This window comes from Molossus molossus, unplaced genomic scaffold (genome assembly GCF_014108415.1).
Source record: "Molossus molossus isolate mMolMol1 unplaced genomic scaffold, mMolMol1.p scaffold_m16_p_15, whole genome shotgun sequence".
NCBI lineage: Eukaryota > Metazoa > Chordata > Mammalia > Chiroptera > Molossidae > Molossus > Molossus molossus.
Genome location: NW_023425350.1, coordinates 65,835,115 through 65,860,142, shown reverse-complemented (window position 1 = coordinate 65,860,142; position 25,028 = coordinate 65,835,115). Strand labels below are relative to the sequence as shown.

The 25,028-nt window shown below is 54.9% G+C and overlaps 1 protein-coding gene across 3 annotated transcripts in view; it reads left to right on the top strand.

The window, feature by feature from the left end:
- The window catches only part of REEP1 (receptor accessory protein 1), a 111,586-nt gene extending 87,985 nt beyond the window's left edge, over positions 1 to 23,601 (top strand). The window contains exons 6-9 of one of the 3 annotated variants that reach the window (XM_036263456.1): positions 10,485 to 10,662; positions 14,616 to 14,651; positions 20,934 to 21,085; positions 23,017 to 23,601. In XM_036263456.1, coding sequence (XP_036119349.1) covers positions 10,485 to 10,662; positions 14,616 to 14,651; positions 20,934 to 21,085; positions 23,017 to 23,088 — 438 coding nt within the window. In that variant the 3' untranslated portion in view covers positions 23,089 to 23,601. Of the gene's footprint in view, positions 1 to 1,442; positions 1,596 to 10,484; positions 10,663 to 14,615; positions 14,652 to 20,933; positions 21,086 to 23,016 lie in introns of all 3 variants that reach the window. The other 2 variants (XM_036263453.1, XM_036263454.1) reach the window with 2 other exon arrangements.
- The last annotated feature ends 1,427 nt before the right edge of the window (positions 23,602 to 25,028 follow it).

The window sequence follows — 25,028 nt, the reverse complement described above, 5'->3', positions numbered from 1 at the left end:
CAGATTCCTCTAGGAGTGCAGAAGGTGCATTAATATGCAAAGCCAGACAGCAAGTGCTACCAAGGCAGGGCTGCCTCTTTGCCGCCAGGGGCAGCACACCGAGGAGGTGGTGCATGCCAGGTAAAGGAATGTGGACCACACGTACACGTTACCATGAGATGCAGGTTCTTTATCACTTAGGATGATGTGGGCACATCTGAAAGTATAACCATAGCTCCACTTCTCACCAACAGCTGAACAAATCCATCTTGTGGATGCCCCCCTCGTCCTTTCTTTTCTCTCCCATCCCCTCCCAGCAGGCTTCCCGGGTCACCCTACCCTGCAAGGAGGAGCGATCTGCTAGCACACTACCCCCCTCAGGGCCTTCACCTCTGCAGGAGGCAGCATGGAGCAGGCGAAGCTTCCATCTGAGACAGTTCATCTCAGTGGTGGGCTTCTGCCTGCAAGGGCAGGGACAGGCACGGGGTGTGCAGAGTCCTTCCTGACCCTGAAACCCATCACCTGGGTGCCGGTGCGACTCAGATGACCAGGCCCCGGTCTGGTCCACGGCAACCTGACGCATCTGTGCGCTGTCATTCTTCACCCAGCCGGGCCTCGCCTCCCTGCTCCTGCCGGGCTCAGCCTCCTTCTGGCACCTCTGTCCAGCCTGTTCCGAAGCAGAAGCACCAAACCAGCTTTCCCTGACGGTTGGTGTGTTTGCATTTCGTCTCCCAGTAAGAGCACTCCCCAGAAGGGAGGCTAGGAAATACAGTCTCGATTCCAGACATCCGTGTGCCCAGCTGCAACTGGAGGGAGGAGGAGAGAGCAGGTATTGGGCCTGGTCCATCCAGGCTATTCTCCTAAAAGCCTCCTTTCTTCACACACTCACTCCTCGGAACCTCCGTGGGCGCTTGTCAGAGTTCACATGCAGGCAGCCAGCTGCACGTTTCCCGGGCTTGTTTACCCTTGTCACTCACCGGCCCCAGACCCTCTGCTCAGACTGACCCAGCGCCAGCTTTCCCACCAGCACCTGTGGTCCACACCACTCACCAGCCACAGGGTCCTTCCCCTTTCTGCCCGATGATGCAGCCCTTGCCTTGCTCACGTCTGAGCGCCTGTACGGGGCTTCCCCTGGGGTGTTCCAGCCGACAGGGCTGTCTCCCCCTCCCCTGCATTTCCGTCACACTCTTTGTCATCTTCGCCATTTGCCGCCTTGTGCGCATTTATGTCTTGATGCCTCAGCTAGACTGTGAGCTCCTTGGGAGCAGGAATGATGTCATGTTTCATATTCGTCTTTGTTCCCCTGCAGAGCTTCACGCAGGGCTTGGTAAACACCCCTGTGTGCAGAGCGAGGGAGTGCGTGAAGAAATGTGTGCGTGCAGGAGGTGAGGGCACCATGGCTCCCTTCACCCTGCTTTGTAGGCTTGGTGCCCATGGCGTTTTTTTCTTTTCCCCCTTATCAGGTGGCTCGACTCTTTCATTTTGTCTACTCTTTGGACCTCAGAGAAGGGCAGGTAACCCCGTTGAGAGGTGTGACTAACTCCAAACTGATCCGGGGGCGTAGAGAGGCCGGCAGCCCCCGCAGCCCAGCAGCGCATGGTCCGGATCAGAGCCAGGTGCCTGTCCTGCTGACACCTGGAAGTGTGCGTGTGCCTGGATTCCAGAGCCGGCCCACTTCTCTGTTCTTCCAGAGCCTCTTACTGTAGTAATTTGGTAGCACCTAACTTATTTAACTTCCTTTCTTTCTTATATGCCTGGAAAATGAACAGTTTGATGATTGATGCTCTGGGGTGGGGGGGAGCCCTCTCTCTTTCTCTTGTTTGTTAATCCAATGTCATGTCCTGCCTGGCATGCTGTGGGGACCTGCGGTGGAGCATGTGGACGGCACCGTGGGCGCTCAGAAGGAAGTACTAACAGGGAATAGCCGGAGGGAAGCGTGGCTGTGCTGGGTTTGCTGTCAGTGGCCTGCGCACGAGAACCTTTGTCTGTATTCTCACTGTTCTCTGTTGCTAGGGTTAGTGCGCATGAGGCGAGATGGCTAAAACGTGTGCTGGGCAGCAGCCCTGCCCTGTGGCATGCTGTGTCCCTCTCGAAAAGGGGACCTCGTCAAGGGCTTACAGCCAAGCTCAACCGCTGTGTTGAATCAGGCTCAATGGGCCATCACGCAGGCATTCTGTTAGAGGTCAGCTGTTTCCCTGGGATTACCAGGCTAGCAAAGGTCATGCAAACTTACAGAATTTGCTGTGTGTTGGCTACGTGGCTTTCCTATCCCTTATATACCGGGGGAAGGATTAGAAATTAAAGAGCTCAGATTAATATAAAATTTAATGGCACAGTTTACTTCTTGAAGTCCAATTTTCTAAGAGTTTTATCTAGGGAAAAAAAGATGCAAATAACTAGGAATATCCCTGCCCTTGCCCCCGAGCGACTTCTGTGGGGTTTCTGTGGAGCACTGCTGAGCACCGCTGGGCCAGCTGTGCCGTCTGCCCGGACAGCGGCAAGTCAGCCTCTTACAGCAAACAGCACGTGAAGGAGCCGTCGCCACCCACTGGGCAGTGCTGATAACCCGTGGGCAGCAACGAGCTCAAGAGCCCGGCAGCCCAAGTAGGAGATTCATTTTTATGGGAGACGGAGGACTCCCTGTCCAGTCCCGTGATGCTGGGCTTTGAAGGGTCTTCCAGGGCGGGGCTGCTGGGGACAGTGCTGTGACAGCCCCCAGGCAAGTGCTCTGATGTGCCTGAGGTAGGCTGACCGTACTTCAGGGAGCGGCCCTGAAGTGTCCAGGCTTTCCTGGCTCACATTCTGAATTCAGTGTTGATTGGGGAGGAAATTGATACTTTTTTTTTTTTATCCTCACCCAAGGACATTTTTCCAATTTTTGTTCAGATAGAGCAGGAGAGAGAGGAAGAGACAGAGAGAGAGAGAGAGAAACATCGACGTGAAAGGGACACATCGAGTGACTGCCACCCACACGACCCAACCAGGGCTGGGACAAACTGCAACCGGGGTACATGCCCTTAGCGGGAACCGAACCCGGGTCTCTCCGGACCGCAGGCTGACCCTCTAACCGCTGAGCCAAACTGGCCAGGGTGAAATTGATACATTTTTTAAAACACACATGTTTTCACCCTTCGTCAGTTAGCTTGGGAGGCCCAGTATGTATTCTAGAGATTTTCAAAGCATTTTGTTTTATTTTTATTTTTAAAATATGTTTTTATTGATTTTAGAGAGAAAGAGGGAGAGAAACATCTATCAGCTGCCTCTTGCATGCCCCCTACTGGGGATCGAGGCCACAACTGGGCATGTGCCTTGACTGAGAATCAAACTGGCGGCCTCTGGGTGCACGGAGCGATGCTCAACCCACTGAGCCACACTGGCCAGGTCTCGGCGTGTTTTAGAAACTCTCATTTTAGAATCACAATCAGAGCCAGATAGTGAACCGTAGGAAAGGGTCATCCATTCTTGAACTCAGAATTTTCCAGTTGGGAGTGAATCTTGTTCAGCCCTTTAGTTTCCCAATGAAGCTGCAAGGCTGAGTAGACCCAGCTGACTGCTGAGGCCCAGAAGCAGAGTCGAGGCCAGGCCCTCAGGGCTGGAAGGCAGTGCGTCACCGTTTCTGGAGATCCCACTCTTCCTTCTCAGATGTTTTTGTTTTGTTTTGATTTTGATAGTCCCATGCATTTTTAAAAATCAAATTATCTTTTATTTATACAAAAAGGGCAAGTTTAGCAAAAGACACCCTGAGAAAAGAGAGGCTCTGGCCCAGGAGACAAGGCAGGGAGGTGACAGGCCTTCTGAGGCCCTGCTGGGGAGAAGGAGTCTGGGTATAGTCCCATGTCTTTTTTTTTTTTTTGGTCTAGATGGCATTTCTCAGCATCATGCAAGCTCTGTGTGTACAAAATGGGGTCCTCAAAGTGATCTTGAGAGAGTGCTGTGGGTGCTGCTAAAAGTGAAATTGTAATGACTTCTTAATGGTTAATCACGTTCACGACACAAAATTCTACACGTACAAGAGAGATCATGCAGTGCAGAGTAAGTCGTTTGCTTGAAAGGAGGCCCTGTAACCTTTCAGCAGGCGCTTGTGCCAGTCCCTTCATTTGGCCACTAACACAGGATAACCTGGATCCCTGTCGCCCAGCAGACAAAGCTTTGAAGACCTCGGCTGGGTGGACTGAAGCCGCAGCTCTTAGTGGTGACAGCTACTAAGAGAGATGCTTCTCCGTCCACTTGGTTCCCATCTTCAACCCCCAACCCCACCCAGTCCTCCAAGGCCAGGTCAAGTGCAGTCTGCTCCACACCTTGCCTGTCAGGTGTGTGCCTGTGTGCACCCTGCAGCCCTCTGGCGTCTTTCATACATTCCTGTGGACACAGCCCAACGCCCTGTTCAGCGGGGTGCTCCTTCAGGCCTGGGAGCCTGGGATGCGTTGGGGTGGGAGAGGGGGTATCCTGCTGTTGTACTTTACTCAGGGGCTTGCTCAATAAATGGCCATATAGTCATTCAGTCAACTCCTTGGCCTCTCATGTGTATCAGGTACAGTGGCAGATGCCAAGGCTGCAATAGTAAGTAAACAATCTGGAGGGGGAGGCAAACCAACAAACGTGGCCCATAGTTAGAATCGTACCGAGTGGGACAGAGAGAACAGACTGCACTGAGAGCGTGTGACAGGGAGCGGAGCATCTTCGAGAGCTTCCCTGAGAAGAGCAGCCATACTGCACTGGATCTCAGTGCCGTGGTTTCTAAGACACGGCGTTGCCTTATGTAGCACCGAGGAAGAAAATTGTGCCGATGCAGTTAGGACAGAATGCTTTTTTCACTTGGAATTTTTCCTTCTGCCTATTAAAAAGGCTCTTAGACTTGATTAGACACAGATCTGTGTGCGTGTCACTTTTGTATACACATTAAAAGGAACCCACAAACACAGTGAATTTGTTGAGCGTCTGAGCTTCCAGAGTCTGACTCTTCCGAATCACCTTTCCACTCCGCTCCTCAGAACCTGCCGGTGGCCGGGCTGCACCACTCGCCGGCCCCCAGAGTGCCCGTGTTGCAGAGCCAGCTCTCGGGGGTTCAGTGCTGCCGCTGTGACCCAGTCTGCCAATTTGGATGCTGCCACTTGCTTGATCCTACCAGAAGGTGTCAGTGAAAAGGGTTTCGGACAGCCTGGGCTCGTGTTCCTTCTTCGAGTAGTCCTTAATTGGTTTGTTAATGGAACATGCAGCAATTTCAGTTGTTCATTTTGCCATGGGGAATAACAAGCAGGCGTGTTCATGTGTAGGCAATGACAGCGACGCCAAGGCAGCAATTGTAAGACCCACCCCCATTTCAGAGATGAAAACTCTATGTCCTAGAATTGAAGATCATTTCCACGAAGTCTAAGTGAGCACTGTCGTTATTCCAGTGACTTAGTGATGTCAGGGCCCTGGATGGATGTCTCTTGAGTCTCCTGGTCACAGAGGGCAGTTCTACCCATGCAAAGGCAGAAAGCAGGGAGTGGGGACAGGAAGAGAGAGCACCTTTCCCAGAATCCCTCAGCAGATCCCCCTTACCGCCTGCTGGCTGGGACCGCCTCCCACGGCCATCCACCGTAAGGCCATCCACCGCTACGAGGGGGGGTTGGGAAATCTGTTTTTTTCCCATCATTTCAAGAATGGGATTGGGGATGACTTTTGGATGGCCAACTAACACTGTAGTCAAATACCTTTGGGGTGCACTGAATTAACCCAAAATACTGTAGGACTTCTCAAAGCTTTTAATATGGTAACACGGCTCATTGAATTATGGAGAATATGGTATTAAGCTTTTCCAAACGTAGGGGATCCAAATTTGTTTTTCTAAAATAGAGAACCCAGTTTTGCAAAATGCCAGTGAACAAGTCTTGCATGTTTCCCAAATAACGAAACGAGGGTTCTCTAGAGCAGAGCTGACGTGGCAGGTGGGGTGGGCTTGTGGGGAGTGAATAGGACTGGGATTTCGAGCAGAGACAGAGCAGGGCCGAGGTAGAGGCTTACAGAGGAGAGAGACAGGTTGCCTTGAACCATCTCTGCTGCTTTGGACGGGCACAGCTCATTTGTCTTCAAGAGCCTTGCGGCCCTGCTGCTGAGATTCCCTCTGAGACAGGACTCGGTTGATACCGAGCTGTTGTTATCGCCTTCTCTTTCCTCACCTCTGCCACTTCCAGTCTTCATGATGCCAGTGACATTGGAGCCAGGCTGGCCGGCTGCTGGGAGCGGATGGAGGGCTTTGCTGAAGTGGACATAATGGGCATGTGTGGTGCCCGCGGCCGCTGGCTCTCAGACGCCGTGCTGAGTGCTGGCGAGAGCTGGCAGGCTCGCTGGTGGAGTTAGTTCCTGATCACGTATTTGGACTTGGGATCATGAACCCCCTCCTGGTCCTTTGGCCAGAAATGATCTTTCTTTCTTTCTTTTTGTATATTTAATTTCAACAGCAACTTATGTGTCTTAGGCAGCGGCAGCTGTTATCATCACCGCTGACGTTTTTGGAAACTTCGTTGCATTGGGCTTGATTGTAGATATCTTCTCTGGGCACAATCTCATGTGATCCTCACCACCTTCCTGCCCTGCAGGCCCTCCTGTGACCCGCCCTCTCTGCAGCTTCTGGTCTGGCACCTTTGTGTTATTTGTCCATTTGTCTTTCTACGTTTCGTCAGAAATCAAACTGTGCTTTTATTTCCTAACAACACACAGCACAGTGTCTTGCCCTTGATAGCAAAGTTCTTGATAGTTAACTAGATAAATGAATACATGGGAGAATAAATGGAAGAGTGAATCATCCTGACTGTTAACCTAACATTGAATTACTCCATTATAATTATCAGAATATTTTCTCTCTTTTTAGAATCAATTTTTGTTCTTTAGACATCTAATGTCCTCTAAATTCTAGATATCTAGAGTGTTTTGGAATAAAATGATCTTGGATCCTTGGCTGATAGACTTGGAGGGATTGCGCTGGGCAGCTGGTCCTGCCCTTGTGTTCGTGGTAGAGACTCCTGGCTGCTACTGTGCAGAAGGTGAAGCCTCAGACCCCTTGTCCACCGCGGATCCAGAGCAGTGTCTGAGGCAACCAGGGTGATTTCTCTCTTTCATCACATAATGTCCTCCCGAACCCCCTTGCCTGGATGTATCCTTTGGATTGTATATATTTGATTGTTGAAACAGTTTTCTGTTTGTTGTTAGTTTCTGGGAGGCACTGTCTTTATATCTTTGGTAGGTGGAGAACGTATCTTTTCATATTTTAGCGCATCTGTTTTATTCTGACATTTCTTTTAAACCTGCCGACCGGCCCCTTGTGTTTTTCCCTTAGGAACTCATTCCGTCTCGCCGGCTCTCGCTGAGGTCAGACAGTGAACTGCTGTGCTTCGGTGGCCCATTTTTATTGCTATTTTTTTAATTAAGTAAAATGAAAAAATTCCCTAAACCCTTCTGCAGTCTCCGAAAGCCTCTGACTAAGCTTGTTTGTTCATCAGCTCCCCCGACTGCAGCCGCAGCCCGGAGCCTCCTGTGAGCTGTTCTCATCGACTTTGTGCTGATTTGTTGTTTCTGTTGTTTGTTGTGCCTTATTGTCCCCAAGTCCTCCAGCCCCTAGAGCCATTCTTTCTCATTATGCCAATAGAATGTCTCTTTCCCCTCCCCCACCATCCCAGGTACTGTGGGAAGTCTGACGACCACCCCCCCCCCCCAGTATTTCCGAAGATGCCTGGAGTTCATTCCCTTGCCTGCTGGTGACTTGCCTTCCTATCACTTTTTATTCAAATCCCAACCCAAGCCCTGGCCCGGCCTGCGGACCAAGGATTTGCAGGTTCAATTCCTGGTCAAGGGCACGAACCTGGTTGCAGGTTCAATCCCTGACCCCGATTGGGGTCATATGGGATCAATGTGTCTCTCTCACATAGACCTCTCTCTCTCTCTCTCTCTCTCTCTCTCTCTCTCCCTCTCCCTCCCTCCCTCCCATCCACTCTATCCAAATCAACAGAAAACTATCCTTAGGTGAGGCTTAACAAAAACAAACAAACAAATGCAACCCAATTCTCACAGTGCCAGTCTCCTAGCAGCCTCCCTCCAACCCAGGTCTCCTCCTCCCTCAAACACAGGTCCCCCTCTGCAGCCCCAGGCACTAAGGCTTTGCCCTGCCCCTGGGCCTCCCGATGACCCTTTTCAGTCCAACGCCGACTGTCATCCAGACAGCAAGGGCCTTCCCTTCAGAACTGTAATGGATTGGTCTTGCTTCCCCAACAAAAGAACCGTTTCCCCCTGAGATGAACTCCGTGGCGCCCTCAGCATATGAAGCGGTCGCAGCCAGCAGGGTTTTTGAACATCATATTTTCCTTCCCCGTTCATTCCCTCTGGGTATTCATGAAGCTCTGATGCAGCCGTGGAGTGAGTGTGCTCCGTAAACCGTGACGTGAGCAGATGAGAGAAACTGCTGTTGTGCGTTTGGAAACAGCCTGTATTTCATTTCCTTTGCAAAGAGGACAGGCAAAGCACGCGGGTTACTAGGTTTTGATTTTCTGACCAGATTCTCGTGCACTGGAGTCTGAGGACAATGTAGCTGTATAAGGAGGCTTGTGTCTATGAAGCCAGAGAAGCAGCTGACACCCCCTGGGAGCAGAGCTACAGGCAGCCGGGCCCTGGGTCTGTCTGGGGCTCTGGAGGGGAGGAAGGAGCAGGGCAGGAGCCCGAGGAACATGCCCTGGGCCCTGGGTCTGTCTGGGGCTCTGGAGGGGAGGAAGGAGCAGGGCAGGAGCCCGAGGAACATGCCCTGGGCCCTGGGTCTGTGTCAGGCTCTGGAGGGGAGGAAGGAGCAGGGCTGGAGCCCGAGGAACACGCCCTGGGCCCTGGGTCTGTGTCAGGCTCTGGAGGGGAGGAAGGAGCAGGGCAGGAGCCCGAGGAACATGCCCTGGGCCCTGGGTCTGTCTGAGGCTCTGGAGGGGAGGAAGGAGCAGGGCAGGAGCCCGAGGAACATGCCCTGGGCCCTGGGTCTGTCTGAGGCTCTGGAGGGGAGGAAGGAGCAGGGCAGGAGCCCGAGGAACATGCCCTGGGCCCTGGGTCTGTCTGAGGCTCTGGAGGGGAGGAAGGAGCAGGGCAGGAGCCCGAGGAACATGCCCTGGGCCCTGGGTCTGTCTGAGGCTCTGGAGGGGAGGAAGGAGCAGGGCAGGAGCCCGAGGAACACGCCCTGGGCCCTGGGTCTGTCTCAGGCTCTGGAGGGGAGGAAGGAGCAGGGCAGGAGCCCGAGGAACATGCCCTGGGCCCTGGGTCTGTCTGAGGCTCTGGAGGGGAGGAAGGAGCAGGGCAGGAGCCCGAGGAACATGACCAGGGCCCTGGGTCTGTCTGGGGCTCTGGAGGGGAGGAAGGAGCAGGGCAGGAGCCCGAGGAACACGCCCTGGGCCCTGGGTCTGTCTGGGGCTCTGGAGGGGAGGAAGGAGCAGGGCAGGAGCCCGAGGAACACGCCCTGGGCCCTGGGTCTGTCTCGGGCTCTGGAGGGGAGGAAGGAGCAGGGCAGGAGCCCGAGGAACATGCCCTGGGCCCTGGGTCTGTCTGGGGCTCTGGAGGGGAGGAAGGAGCAGGGCAGGAGCCCGAGGAACATGCCCTGGGCCCTGGGTCTGTCTGAGGCTCTGGAGGGGAGGAAGGAGCAGGGCAGGAGCCCGAGGAACATGCCCTGGGCCCTGGGTCTGTCTGGGGCTCTGGAGGGGAGGAAGGAGCAGGGCAGGGAGCCCGAGGAACATGCCCTGGGCCCTGGGTCTGTCTGAGGCTCTGGAGGGGAGGAAGGAGCAGGGCAGGAGCCCGAGGAACATGCCCTGGGCCCTGGGTCTGTCTGGGGCTCTGGAGGGGAGGAAGGAGCAGGGCTGGAGCCCGAGGAACATGCCCTGGGCCCTGGGTCTGTCTGGGGCTCTGGAGGGGAGGAAGGAGCAGGGCAGGAGCCCGAGGAACATGCCCTGGGCCCTGGGTCTGTCTGGGGCTCTGGAGGGGAGGAAGGAGCAGGGCTGGAGCCCGAGGAACATGCCCTGGGCCCTGGGTCTGTCTCAGGCTCTGGAGGGGAGGAAGGAGCAGGGCTGGAGCCCGAGGAACACGCCCTGGGCCCTGGGTCTGTCTGGGGCTCTGGAGGGGAGGAAGGAGCAGGGCTGGAGCCCGAGGAACATGCCCTGGGCCCTGGGTCTGTCTGAGGCTCTGGAGGGGAGGAAGGAGCAGGGCAGGAGCCCGAGGAACACGCCCTGGGCCCTGGGTCTGTCTGAGGCTCTGGAGGGGAGGAAGGAGCAGGGCTGGAGCCCAAGGAACAGCTGCTGAGCCCCACAGGGGGCCTGGGATAGTCCCGACCTTGACCCTCAGTGTTTCCAGCAAGTACACTGGGCACCTGCCCTCGCAGAGTCTGCAGGGTTTGGTTTCCACCTTGCTAACTGTCAGAGCTTCCTGTTGGCCTTTGTCTTGCCTGCCCCACTACTGCCCGTGGGCCGTGGGCCGGCCTCTGACGCGTGTCCCTCCTGTGTTGTACCCAGGGACAGGGTGCCTTATCGGAGAGACTCCGGAGCTTCAGCATGCAGGACCTCACCACCATTAGGGGGGACGGCGTCCCTGCTCCGTCAGGCCCCCCAGCCGCGGGGTCCGGGCGCGCCGGCGGGAAGCACGGCCAGCCAAAGATGTCCAGGAGTGCTTCTGAAAGCGCTGGCAGCTCAGGTAAGGGGTCCCCCTCCCCTCTGCTCCCCGCCTGGGCCTCCTTCCCTGAGGGGCCCAGTCCGCTCTGTGGCCGGTCACCCGGCCCTTGCCCCACGGACTGGCCACCAACACACATTCATCAGACCATGCCAGGCCAGCCAGGGCAGAGTGCCCCTCTGGTCGGGGCAGGAGGCTGGCCTGTGGACTCACTGGGGGCAGGTTCAGGTCACTTGCACCACAGGGTTCCCCCTCCTTCATCTGGTTGTCTGGGGATTGGGGTGGTTGGGTTGTTGTACCTGAACCAAACCCAGAGGCAACAGGCACAGCTGGACTAGTCAGGGCAGCTTTCTCTGTTCCCTTCCTGACCCTCCCTCCTGGGAGCGCTTACCTGTCCTGAGCACCCGAGCGGCCCCTCCTGCCTGCCCAGGAAGTCTGGCTCTGGTGGCCCCTTTTCCCTGTGTGAGTCTTTCCCGTCCTCCCTCCCTCTCCCCTCTCCTCCCATCCCTGAGCCCCTGTTCACCACGCACACCTCAGACCACACGCCTGGCGACTCTGGCTCAGAGGTCTTGTTCCTGTGGAAGTTAGGGCTTCACGAAACCGCACGTCCCCGTTGACGTCTGCCTCTGGTTGTCAAACTCCTGGCAAGAAGTTGCCTGTATCGGGATTAACCTGCGGACTTGGCAGAGTCTGGGGTCCATCTGCAGAGATTCGTGAGGTCTGGGGTGACACCCAGATGTGTGATGATGTCGAGGACAGTGTGCTGGGACCCACTGGCACTGCTCCATTAGTGGGACCCGGGCTTGTGGAGGGTTGGGGCTTGGTTAGGGGTGGGGAGCGGGGCCAGGACTCGGTTTCCCAGACCATCCCCAGGGAGGTACAGGGACCCGGGCCCTCAGGAGCTGAGCCCTGTCACTGCCAGCAGAAGGGGGTGGGAGGGGCCGGACACTGGTCTGGACTGCCACCCCTGCCCTTGCCCTTGGTGGGAAGGTGAGCCTCAGGGTGGAAACTGGGCCACTTTTTGTCACAGGGTGGCTGTGATATGTGGCTGGTGGCTGCTCTGTCCTTAAATGTACAAACAGGGACATCCAGGTCACCTGGACCTTGACTGTGAGGTGCAGCCTGCAGGTGGCCCCTTGCCCCAAGCCCCAGGGACCCCACCTGCCTTTGGGAGGTCTCTCCCTGAGAACGGTACTCACGCACCCTCCAGGGGAGGCTGAGCAGCTCAGAGCCGGGCCTGGGGCCCATCAGCTTCCTCCTCTCGGGAATAACCCTTTCCCCCGGCCCCAGGTTGAGGACTGTGGCTTTTCTGTTGGAAAGGAGATGTTTTAACAAACCTAGCAGGGTTATGGAGGTGAGGGTTTGGCCATGGTGGGAATCTACCTAAGGGAGAGGTTATCTCCTGGGGAATCCATCCCAGGAGAACATAGAATGGGATCCCAAAAGGCCAGGCAGGAAAAGGAACCTCAGGGATCATTTAGTTTCTCCCTCTGATTTCACCAACGAGAAGACAAAGGTCCAGGGAAGGGAATTGTCACCATGGTCGCCGGCTGGTGGTGCTCTCCTGTGGCCTCCTGGCTCCTGGGCCAGCGCCTTCCGTTTTCTCACCCACTGACCACCCAGACTTCCCGGAGCATCTGCAGCTTCAGCCTGCTAGGCACTGTCTCAGAGCGGGGACTGGAGTGGAATCGGGGTCGCCCGACCCTGGAGCGGCTCGTTGGCTGCGGAGCCTCCAACGCAGGCTATCATTTGGAAGCAAAAGGGCCCCAGTTCTGTGGGCTCAGAAGGCAGAGCAAGGGCCAGTGGGGTAAAGTTCCAAGGGGGGATCACGTGTTGGCTGTGTGACCTGGACAAGGCGTTGACTCCCTCGGCACCTCTGATTCCTTATCTGCACACGAGGAGAGCAGTTCCCACCTGTGGGGTGGTTATGAGGAATGCAAGTGGAATGACCCCTGGAAAAGTGCTTGGGATCATGCCTGGCACTCGGTGTAGTCGCTGCTGCTGTTATTTAATTCGCCGAGGAAGGCACTTTATCATACGAAGTGCACTCCAGGAGAGTAGTGGGCTGCCTTGGGAGGTAGTGAGATCCCTGACATTGGAAGGGCCCAAACCAAAGGTGGACAATCATGTACTGAGGCTCAAGGGAGGGATCCCTGATTTGACTAAGAAGTGGACCTTGGTGGCCCCACCGTCCCTTTCCCTCTTGCATTCGATGTTGTTACTGTAGAGGGGAACCAAGTAGAGGAAGGAGGCTGAGAGGTCTTGCCTTGCGCCAGGGCCACACGGACAGGAGTCCAGGCCTCCTGCCTCGGCCTCCCCTGGGTGGATGATTCAGGGCAGCCTCACCTGGGAAAGGGAGAAGTCAGGTGGGATCTACAAGGCGATGGGAGTTGTCCCCTGGGCCTTGAACACCCTGGACCAGCACCAGGTAGGCGAGAGCTGGGGATGATTCGTGTTGCACTGGCCCCGCCACCGCGGTTGCAGTGATTCTTCTGACGTGGGGAGGCAGGGGCGCTCGGGTCGCAGGCCAAGCAGCTGGTGTTCAGTGAACCGCTGCCCTCACCGCCCACCCTTGGCCTCGACACCTGTGGTTTCAGGGCAGGAAGGGAGGTGCTGGCCAGCAGGGAGGACAAGGCCATGTGGCCTTCATCCCAGCTGTTCTGGGCGCTAAAATAAAAGTTCTCTCAGAAAGAAAGACAGGTGTAAAATGGCCCAAGGCCTGAGTATGGGGCAAAAGCACCCCAATATGAGGCCCTCATAACCCCTGAGTGCCTGGGAGGAAGTCTGGCGAACAAGGCCCAGCCTCACAGGGCTGGCATGCCTTCCCAGCCCCCGCTGTGGGCCTGGGCACTGGGCGTGGTCGGGTAGGAGAAAGGGCCCCGAGTCCGGGCTTCTGTCCTGGCTGGGTGGCACTGGCCCTACAGACAGCATACAACACAGCCAGGCAGATGTCACGAAGCAGCCGCCACACTTGTCCCGCTGGGCCTAGGGGGAGCCTCAGCACCTTTCTCAGGGTGACGGCCAGCCCGGGAGGTCACGGCCAGATGATCTGACCTGGGCACAGAAGAGGAGCTTGGCCTTCTCAAGCTTCCTCCTCTGAAACAAGGGCACAGTCGTCCCTACTCCGCCTCCATCTCAGGGCTGTAAGGAGAGCGAGCAGATCCCTGGCAAGCCCTGGACAGGAGCAGGAGGCAGGGAAGGGCGGAAGCGGCAGCCACGCGGCACTTCCGGTGTGCATACTGATCATACTGATCGATCTGGCAGACATGATGCCTCGTGAAAAAAGTACGAAGCAGAATGAGATACTATGTAGCAAGCTGTGTAAGATAAAAATATGTGCAAAATGACAACCCGGAGTCTGCAAGAACACATCGCCCTCCTTACGGAAGGAACCGGGAGGTGTTTGTCAGACACCATCTGTTGAAAGACACTGGACCCCGAGAAGGGTACAAGGGAGTTGAAAGACTGATCCTCGCCTTCCATGAACTTGGGGACACTCAGCATGTGTTTGGTGAGCCCCTGCTGGATACTGGGGCCTGGATGTACACCAAAACCGATGGAGTGTGCAAATCAGCAAATTAGGCCTCCGACCAAATGGCTAGACACAAGGACTTTGCGGGGTCAGAGGTTGGTCTGAGGTTTCACAGAGGTCACTCTGCCCTGGAAGGTGTAGAAAGGAGGGGCACCTGGGCAGGGGTGGTTGGAGTTATTTCTTAGAGGAAATTTTGACCCCAACTCCTGCCTTCCCTGAGGCTTCAGCATACGGGGACCAACCTGTGGGCTGGGCTAGGGCGTCCAAGGCGAAGCTGACTGGAATGATCCCCTCCCCTACCTTGGTGCTCTGCAGAGACCCACACTCCTGGGACCCCTATACTGAACACACGGGGATCCCCACACTTCACTGGGGCCTCCCTGTTTGCCTGGGGCTGGCTCCTGTCAAGAGGGGGCTGTCACTGACGGTGCCCCCATCCCCACAGTGTGCACCTGCTGCTCCACCTGCAGGACCAGGAAAGGTGAGTGAGCAGCGGTCTCTGTGCTGATGCTGCCCCTGGAGGAGGCTCTAGCCGGGAGCTGGCACCTGGCCTCGGGGCTCCCTTTCAGCTGCATGGTCTGGGGCAGAGGGTAGGAGGTTAACTCCTCACAATTGCACGCCTGTATTCTCTTAGGTGTCTGCAGGCTAGGGATTGGGAGCGACTTAACTGGGTAGTTCTGGCTCGGGGTCCCTCAAGAGCTGTAGTCAAGAAGTCGGCCAGGGCTGCAGTCGTCTGGAGGCCAGACGGGCTAGGGGAGGGCTCTCTCGTGGCTGTTGGCTGGAGGCCTCAGTTCCTTACCACGTGGGCCTGTCCAGGGCTGCCCGAGTGTCCTAACAGCACGGCCGCTGCCTTCACGCAGAGACTGGACAGAGAATGCGGGAAGTCAGTCCCTGTTGGGACCTTGTCTGGGAAGTAGCAGTCCCCCACTTCTGCCTTGTTCTGTTGGTTGGAAGTGGGTCATTAAGTTCAGCCCACACTCAAGAGAGGGGACTCAATCTTCACCTCTTGAAGGGAGGAGTATCAAAGAATGTGTGGGGTCTTTTCAGACCACCACAGGGTCATGTTCCCTTGAGCTCTGGGATGAGGACACAGGAGCTCACTCAGGGCCTCTGACGCCCTGCAGTCCCTTGGTCCTGCTGCCACCAAGGGAGCCCTGGTCTTGCTTTGCCACTTACTAGCTGTGTAACCGTGTGTGAATCACCTAACCACGCTGAGCCTCGGTTCCCTGAGCTTCAAGTAGAGAGAAAGATCCCGCCTTCCACCTCGCTGAGCTGTAGTAAAAATGGCCGGGAAAGGGCTCTTTGAAGGATGAGGGTGATGGCGACTGTAACCCAGAGCAGCTAGGAAACCTCAGGGACAGAGGTCGAGCTCGGGGTCTCCTGGTCCTGCCCAGGGGCTCCTGCTGCCGCCCTCCTGTGTGATGAAGGCTTGGTGGGGCCATGGGCACCCAGTGGGCCACATTGCTCTCTGCTGACCTGCTGCCTCTTTTCCCCTAACCTGAACTGGACATGGGGGACTCGCGGTGCCGGTACCCCCCAGCTCCCCCTTCACACCCGCGGCCTGCAGGTGCCTGCCGGGGGGTGCCACACAGCGCCCGCTGCTGCCTGTGCCACCAGCCTGATGCCGCTGGGGCTCACCACGTCCCCCCACGTCGAGGGTGAGCAGGAGGACAGGAAGCTGCATTATAGGAAGGGTCCTGTTTTCCCTAATTTCTTCATTTTTAAGGCTTCTCAATGCCAAGAATTGTTAAGGTCTGTAGAAAACTTGGGGGATTTGGAGGCCATAAGCCCAATGTGAACTGACAGAGGGGTCGTGAGTGGAGGACAGTGGGAACCATTCTCCTGCCCTGGTTATGGGGCTACCTGTCTCTTGGGGGTTCCCTGATCCACATCAGAGCGGAAGGGCTATGTATATAATTATTGCCCGGCCGGTGTGGCTCACTGGTTGAGCATCGACCCATTCACCAAGAGGTGACCAGTTCGATTCCCAGTCAGGGCACATGCCCAGGTTATATATGTCATTATTAAGCTGTACACCTGAAGCTAACAGTGTCATCTGTCAGTGATATCCCAAGGGAGGGAGGGCAGGGCCGCAGCTCCCAGCTCTAGGGCCTGATCTTGGGCCGGTGGGTGTACCAGTTCACGCAACAACCGTGCCGTGCTAGTGGCGCCGGGTAGCTGGCTATTTCTGTCAGTTCACCCTTTAAAATTTTGAGTTTGCAAATTCCGTGACCCCTTCAGAAGGCCTCTGATTCTGCGATATTGTCACCTGGGGGACCAGGGAGAGTAACGCCGCCTTCTCCTCCACCTTTCCTCACCGGACTGCTCTGTGCTGCTTGCCGGGAGCCCTCGCGTCCCCTGCCACCTGCTGGCTTCAGTCGAGGCTGTGTTTCCCGTGCACGCGAACAGAACTGCCCTTGACTGGGGGCATTTAGTAGCGTGTGCTGTCCCCGGGAGCTGTGGGGACAGGGCGGTTACTGGGGAGAGGGCAGCGGGTGGGGCTCAGAGGAGGCCTCGGGCTGGGGTGCCCTGCTCAGGACTGTGATCTGGGAACCTTTGCCCCAGTTCTCCCTTTTGTGGGCCCTCTTGACACCAGTGCCCTGGAGTTCTACTCGTTCCCTAGAGTATGCTTGCGAGGAAAGTCCCTCCACTCCCAGGCCTCAGTTTCCTCCTCTGTAAAGTGGTGGCGTTGATGCCCCTTGGCCCTTACAGCTCCGGCCCCCTCTGCAGTGAAGGGTGCTGGGCAAGAGGCAGCAGATGGTGTTAGGGGAGCCTTGTTTTGCCGTGGGGGCTGGAGGCCAGCGCTCGGGCAGTGATGTCCTGAGAGAGATCTCAGTGGGTCACAGGTACTTCGATCAGAGGGCCTTTCTGGTCCCCGGAATTGATTTCCATCTGCATCTTGGATTGTAGGAGAACATTTTCTGCCCCCTTCTGCCATCGATCCCCTAGTCACTGCATCTGTCTCTGGTGTGTGTCTGTTCTCTCCCTCCGGCCCCCACCTCCCTCCCTCCCCTCTTTTCTTTCTGCCTAAGATGATGTAGTATAGAACTGAACTTGGTAGTGCTCTGGGAATGAGTCATAGAGATGGATTTTTAAAAAAAAATCAACTGTGTGGAACATCAGTTTTTATTTTTGTTTGTTTCTTTGTTAATCCTCACTCGAGGATATTTTTCCATTGAGTTTTAGAGAGAATGGGAGGGAGGGAGGGAGGGAGAGAGAGAGAAACATTGATGTGAGTGTAAGAGAGACACATCGACTGGTTGCCTCCCACACAACCCCAGCCAGGTCGGGGATCAAACCTGCAACCCAGGTATGTGCCCTTGACTGCAATCGAACCGAAGACCCTTTGGTCCATGGGCCAACACTAACCGCTGAGCCACATGGGCCAGGCTGGAACATCGTTTTAAAAAGCAAATCATCCCTGTTTGCCCTCGCAGTTGGGGGTGGGGAAGGCGGTTTACGGAGTAGCCTGGACGGTCCAGTCCTCGGCAGCAGCAGGAGCCGTCCACAGTTTAAGAGCTTGGGAAGGCGTGTGTGTCTATGCGGGATGTGTGCGTGCCTGCATGTTCACCCAGGTGTGTTTCATCTCCAAAGACCCTGCCTAACAGAATATTCTTTTCTCTCTCCTCGGTGGCTGGTGGACGTGGATGTAAGTGTTCCAGACGGGTGTGCCCCTCTCCACACGTTGGCTGACGTCCTTTAATGCTCCCACTCACGTGTGCCGTGTGGGATGTGTTTACTAACCCAGGGCTTGTTCTGCTGCCTGCGGGGGCGGGGGTGCCTAGGGCTCAGAGCCGCTGGACCTGCTGGGTCTTCAGGGGCTGGAGTCTGCCAGTTTCTCTGTCCCTGCTCCCTCCAGAGAGAAGAGGGAGCTGCTTCCCGCCTGCTGTAGCCGAGCTGACGTGTGTGCTAATACGGAGTGTCAGCCACGGCCACACACTCATTCCCCTGCTGTGGAAAATCAGAGGCCCCCAGGCGTGGCACTCTGCAGGCTCAAGGTCTGACTGCCACCTTCTGAGATTTGGAGGTGGTGGCCGTCCAAATGACCTTCCACAAGGGACGTTCCTCCCACATCAGCTGTCTCTGGGAGCCACCGGAGGACTAAGGTGTGGGTAGCAACACCCTGCTCAACCACCCGTCCTCATCTTCATCCTGGTGCCCCTCTTGGCGGGATGGCTTTATTTCTTCATTTATAGTACTCCCCGTTCCAAGAGGGATTTGTCTCCTTACAGGAATATAGATGATAGATCAAACCGACGTAGGAGGAATGCGGCTCGGAGGAAAGGGAGTAGGCAGGTAGGAGGGAGGCAGAGGCGAGAGGATTTTTAATGCGAGCCCTGAGGTTGGACTGTCAAGGGGGCCAGGCGTCCTTGCGGCCACTGCCAAGAGGGAAGCGCAGTTGAGAGACTCCGTGTCACACGATAGCCATCCAGACGCCAGCTTGTCCAGAATGTTTATTCTCGTGGTCCCGAGAGTCAGGCAAAATATTACACACAACGTTCTTGGTGGAAACTCTCAGTGGACAGTGATCAGTAGGGTTCTTCTCTTTTTAGTAGGTTCTCTCTGTCGCTTCCATCGGAGGCTCCTTCTGGCCCGCGAGCTGCCCACAGCAGCCTCCTTCGCTGCCAGCCGCAGCCGAGTTGAACACTTGCTTTCTGTCCCTGCCTGGATATCTGGGTTCCCCTTGACCTGTCACTCCTAGTGGGCCAGGGGTCACTTCCTTTCCACCCTTCAGTCTGTGCTCAAGTGTGCGGTGGAGAACACACTCGAACCCCTTTTGGTTTCAGTCCTGAGATGGGGATGGTGGCAGCTGTGACCTCGGTAACGTGTGAGTTCATTGCGCAGTCTCAGCCGTTCCAGCCTGGGTGCGCAGGCCCAATCGCCAGGTGCCCGAGGACCTGCCTTCCGAACTCCGGAGTGGTTACTGCAGGGGGAGCTGTGGTCCGGGTTTACAGGCAGCTGCCTGTGTGGAGGCGCAGACTCCAAGCAGCCCCAAGCCCGCTCCCAGGATGCAGGTCCCTGGCAGACAGCGCTGGCCAGGCTGCTTCTGCAGCTTCTGCTCTGGTCTGAGCGCTTCTGTCTTTTTCTCCTCCGCAGGCAGGAGGTGTCTGTGCCCAGAAGGAATTTCGTGTGGGTGGGTATCGAGCTCTGATCTGGGACAAGAGCTGAGCTCTCTGAGATGATGCCAGTAGTCCACCTTGTTCAGTGGCTGAGTGGCCACTGTGTGTTCAGCCCTGGGTCAGTGCACAGAGGGACCAGGGCGGGATCTGCCATGGGCCCCAAGCTCAGGACGCTGTCTGCGGGGCTGAGGCAATGAGACTGATGTGAGAACCAGGGCACGCAGCACAAGCTCTGTGACACAGCCCAAGTGCTGGGGGGGGGGGGGGGGGGAGCAGCCAGGGCCAGAGATTCAGGGAGGGCTCCTTGGAGTTGCCATCTCCAGTCAGCACTCCGAAGGGTGCAGCTGCTTTGGGCAGCAGAAGGGACCAGAGGAAAACCTAAACCCAGAGTGAGCAGGCCGGGGGATACACAGAACAACAACAGCAAAAAGAGTCAAAGGCAGGGCAGTGATCTCAGCTTGGCCCTTGCTAAGGTGCTGCTGTCTGAGGTCACTCCCAGCCTACAGTTCAGCATTGAGATGCCAGGTGAGGACAATTGTGCTCTCGGGCTGCCACCTGCTGGCTGTTGGGGGTAATACCTGGGGAAGCTACTCAAGATTAGGGTTTAGTTGTTAGTTTTACTTAGCCCACACCTGGTGCTTTGATACTAGCGAGTTCCCTTTTCATGGAGAGGACACATTTGGTGGCTGAATATGTGTTTGGGAGCAGTGGTAGGGTGTCCCAGAAGGAGCTCTGGTTTCTGCCTGCAGGCCTCAGGGCAGTGGACAAGAGGATCTGAGAGCCCCCCAGCTTTGTATTTTGTGATTCTAGGTAAAAACAATATGTAAAGTATAGAAGGATGTGTCTGTGGATGTCAGATAGGCTGTGCATGGACAGGAACTATTTCATATCTTGACCAAGCTGGACTGTCTGGCCAGATGGCACAGAATATGCTCAGCATTGAACGTGTAAAGAACACTGTGTTCAGTGACGTGAATTAATTCTGGAGCTCCTCCCGTGGCTCAGTCGAGGCCGACTGAATCAGGAGTCTTGCTGTCATTTTTCAGATGAAGGCTACTTCTAGATTCTCCTTCCACTAGGCTCCTTTGCTTCTATAGGACTTCGCCTTGCACATGAAACATCTACATAGCTTTGCTTAAGGTTCTCCGTGAGGCCTCCTGGCATTGTACATGCCGTGTCTGAAAGAATGCCTGGAGCCGAATATGCACGCGTCATGCACTGGCAGCATTGCTTGTGTGTGGAACAGAGAAAACCATGCTATTCCCCCTTTTGAAAGTATTGCCACTGGCCTCTGGAGAGGAGCCCCGCCCCAGCATTCCCCTGCTGTGGTATCACAGCCTCAGCTGCATCTTTCTTCTCCCAAGGAGGCGGTGGTAGCTCACCAGTAGAGTCTGAAGCCTGTGCCTGTTCCTTTGCAGTGTGTAGTCAGTCACAGCTGCACGCTCACCATCCCGACCCCCCTCCCTGGCAGGATCCCCAGAGGATAGTGGCTGCTTCTTCAGACAGAGGGGCCTCGGCTGTCCTAACAGGACTGACGTTCCGTGCTGTGTGCCTAACCTTGCCCTTGCCTGCCTCCGTGCTCCTGCACTGACCCTCCTCGCTGTACTTTGTCTCCTCTGTGTAGATTGTAAATGGACATTAAGTGGTTGAGGGAGATGTGGATGAGGGTGGTGTGAAGGCATGGGAGCCCCACCAGGTCCAAAAACCATTGGCCTTTTCTGATGAGGAGGAGGAAGACCTGCTGGATTTCATGTACAAGTATAAGGCGCTTCGGAAGACGGAGTTCCCCCTGGAGGTACACGGTGTCTGGGGCTGTGGGTTGGAGCATGTGTGTGCACAAGGGCTTTGCCCTGGAGACCTGGGTGTCCTGGAGGCCTCCTCTCGGGGGGCACCCAGCCTTGCGCGAGTGCCCTTGCCCGAGTGCCGGGGTGGGAAGATCTCCCTCCCTCAGACAGGCAGGACAGGCCACTAGGTAGCATCCAGTTATTTGGCAGGGGTCAAAGAAGACCCTAGTAATTTAGTTTCGAATTAGGAGATGGAATATAGCGTCTAAACTTTTTTAAAAATTGGTTTATTTATTAAAAAAATAAACCTATGTGAGCGAAAAGCAACCGAAATGAGTGTTTGGAGGGTAAGAAAAACTCAGAATGTGTTATTTGACAAGATTTTGTAAATATATTAGCTTGTTTATCACAGTATTTCCAAGACACAGCAGAGTGCTTGGTACAAAGTAGATATTCATAAAACATTACTAAAGGGGCACAACCCTGTACAATGACAGAACAACACACCTGGTATTTGTAGATTAGCATGGAGTTCTGCAGTGGGAGGGCCAAGCCCAGAGCCTCATGAGCCTTGCTCTGTGACGTGGCTAGGGAGTCACCGGCCTTGGGCTCAGAGGTGGGGCTGCAGAACGGGGGCCCCGAGTCTTCCTCTCTGCCCCCTCATGTCGCCTCTCCTATTCCCCATCTGCTGGACACTGTGGCCTGAGAATCCATCTGAGGCATGGGATCCCGTGCCCAGTGTAGAGACCCCATGAGACCCCGACGAGGACATGCACTGAAGGTTCCCTACACAAACACAAGGCCCGCGATTCACACCAGCACTGCAGCCCTTAGCCCGGCGTGCGGGAGCCCAACATTCCTTTCCAAGGCGGCACTCCTGGGTCAATTTTGAAGTTAGAGGCTTTGGGAAAGGTGTCCTGGGTCCGGACACTGCCCGAGGAGCCCATTATGGCCTGGGCAGCTCTGAAGTGGGGAGAAGGCTAGAGGGGAAGGTGCCAGAATCATTCTAGGGCCTGGGGGTCTGTGCCATTTGGGTTTTGTTTTTCAAAGCTGCACAAGTTGGTTTCCTGTTCGGCAGCCCAAGGCAGGTTAAAGTTCATTGGTTGTATTGCTCACTGCTGTAAAGGTAAAGGTGTCGGTCTGTCCCTCCGCCTGCCGAGGGCTCAGAGTCCTTAGTCCTCTCAGATGCGGGCCACTGTGAGAACCAACCAGGTGACAATCCTGTTGTGTGGGACTGGGCTGTGGGGCAGGGTCTCAGGAGTGACTCTGGTCTTGGTCCTACAGAGGACAGAAGGGGGGGGGGTTGCAGTCAGGGGGAGGCAAGGCCTGAAAGGACAGTGTGTGTAGATGAAGCTGAGTGCAGAGAAGTAGACACAGCCGGCTTGGAGGTGGGGTGGGGCCCTTGTGTGAACCCCCTTGAGTGCTAGGCTAGGAGAAAACCCTTTATATTTAGAGACTGTGTTTCACTTTGTGGTGCGGTTTGCTGTGAATGAAAGAACTTCACGTCCAAAAAGAGGACTGGAACCTTGGCGATGGAAATGTGAAGCCCGTAACAAGAAACAGGAGGTCGTTCCCAAGAAAATCACAAAGGCGAGGGGAGACATGGGGCGGCATTTCTCTCTGCTGAGTCACTTGTTAAGATCATTTTGCTCCCAAGGCAGAAACAAGAAGGATGTGTCGCTCTGTGCAGCCATTCGCTTGGGAGGCCCAGGGACTTAGGACTGCATGGACAGGCAGGCATGCCCTTCTCAAGGGGCTCGGCTCCCCAGAGACGCTTGGAAAGCGCCTCTGATTCTGTTGTGGAACCTCAGCGTGAGCCCCCAGCCCCAGCATTTGGCCAAAAGAACAAGATGTCTCAACACAAACCTATCTAGGTGCTGTCCTCAGGAGACCCCACGTTTATGCCAAATTGAGGGATGCCTTTTTCTGTTTCCTCTGCCAGGCACCTCCTAGAATCCTCCGATCTCGCTTCAGGAAGAAAAGTACCTCATCCTCGGCCACTGAAACCACGTGAGTGAGATGAGCCAACAGCACCGGATACACAGAATGTTTCTTCTCTGCCTTAAAGAGCTCTTCACTAACAACAGACATCTGCAAGCTGGTGTGCTTGAGTGCGCAGCCTCACAGACACGGCCTTTTCCCTCTCCCCCTCTTCCACTTTTAGGATCTTGGTTTTTCCTTTTCTTTATTTTGCTGGGGAGGGTGTGACCCTGTCTTCTGAGGTTGGTCATTTTCCACGATTGGATTGTCATTACAGACAGCAGTGTTTTTAGAAATGTAAGAGAATCCCCCTCACTGCCCAGATGTACATTTGTAATTTATTTGTTGCATACTTCACTTTTAGTCCTGTAAATGCAAAGGCATTTTTTTAAACTTTTTTTGTTCTTGGTACTAATACTTTGGACTACAGTGTACATATATATGGCTTTTGGCTTCATATAATGGACTTGCAAGGGCTGCTAGAGGTTCTGATAATGTAAGAAAACTGCGAAAACAGACGTGTAAAAACTCTTTGTCTAGAGAATGTCTTAGAAAGCTCCCAACCACAACTCCAGTGCGCCCTTTCCCTGCAGGACGGCGGTCCGCTTGCTCACACAGCTGTTGAGTCAGTATGTCAGGGAGGTTCAGAATGGAGGGGAGATATTCTAGTGACGGAATATTCTAGATGAGCAGAGCAGTCAGGGGCACAGCCCAGTGTAACAGAAGGGTCATGGGAAGCTTGTCTTCCCCTTGGATTCAGGGTGAGGAGCTTCTGAATCTTTTTGGGGGATTTACCATTTGCCTTGGGCAGGTGGCTCACCCTTGGGAAAACTTCTTGGGCATGTGGACTCACAGAGCTGTCGTGAGGAATCATTTTGAATGTGTCCAGAGTTCCTGACGAATGACTGTTTCTCCTCCACAGTGACCTGTGCTGTGACTTCTTCCCCGGGTAGAGCTTACAATCTGAGCACCTTCTTCCAGAGAATATAGCAAAAACCAACCAATCAACCAAACCAATACAAAACCTAGAAACATGCTGTTTCAGGCGTGCTATAAAACACACCCGAGACGCCTGTGTGACAACCAGAATGCTGGGTTCTAGGAAGGTGTCAGTGGTGAGCTCTGTGGATGTGACTTGCTCAGGTCCAGGGGCAACGGTGGCTCACACCCTTCTGTACACTTTCTGGCTCGTACAGAACATGAACAAGAGGGAAGTGGCCTGTTCCTGGGCACTCCAGGCCTTCATGGGCATTTGTACAAGCCCAGATTGCTTAGTAGGAGAACAAAGCACTATCTAAGGGACTCCATTCTTAGACTAAGAACTTAGCTAGGAAAGAAGGATCTGGATTAAATAGTATTTTGGTGCGACGGAGCGGGTCTCCTCTTGGAGAGCTGAGCCTAAATGCAGGACTGTTATTTGTGCTTAGAGTGGGTGTTTCCTTCCAGTGTAATGCATGCAGTGGGTACAGCCCAGTTATCTGTAATACATGGATTGTGTCTGTTGATAGATATGCCCCGAAGACTAGAGAATTAGTGTTACCTACCACCTGGAACTTACTGTCAACCAGCTGTAAACAGCCCCAGTTAGAGACTGTTCATTCATTACTGAGCTACGCGATTGGACATCAGTGGTCTTTGCTGATGACACATTGGCTGGATCTTAGCCACCTCAGAAAGGCTTCTACTTGAAGTTCATTGTTATCAACACGCATATTTGCATGCCTTCTTCCCATAATTACTCTGAGGGTGACTTTGTAATTTACAAAAGGATTTAGGAAAATAAACCTAAAAGCAAATGTGTGATTTGGAGGACAAATGGAAGCCGTCTGCTCGTTGTCTGTGCCTCACACCCACTAATACTCAACCTAAACCTATTTAGGGAAGACAGAAAGTCTGTTTCCTTGAAGCTCACAGAATAGTTTCAGACAGAGGAAAAACATATGCTTTTGTATCTGTTAGTCAGGAGTGCCCAGA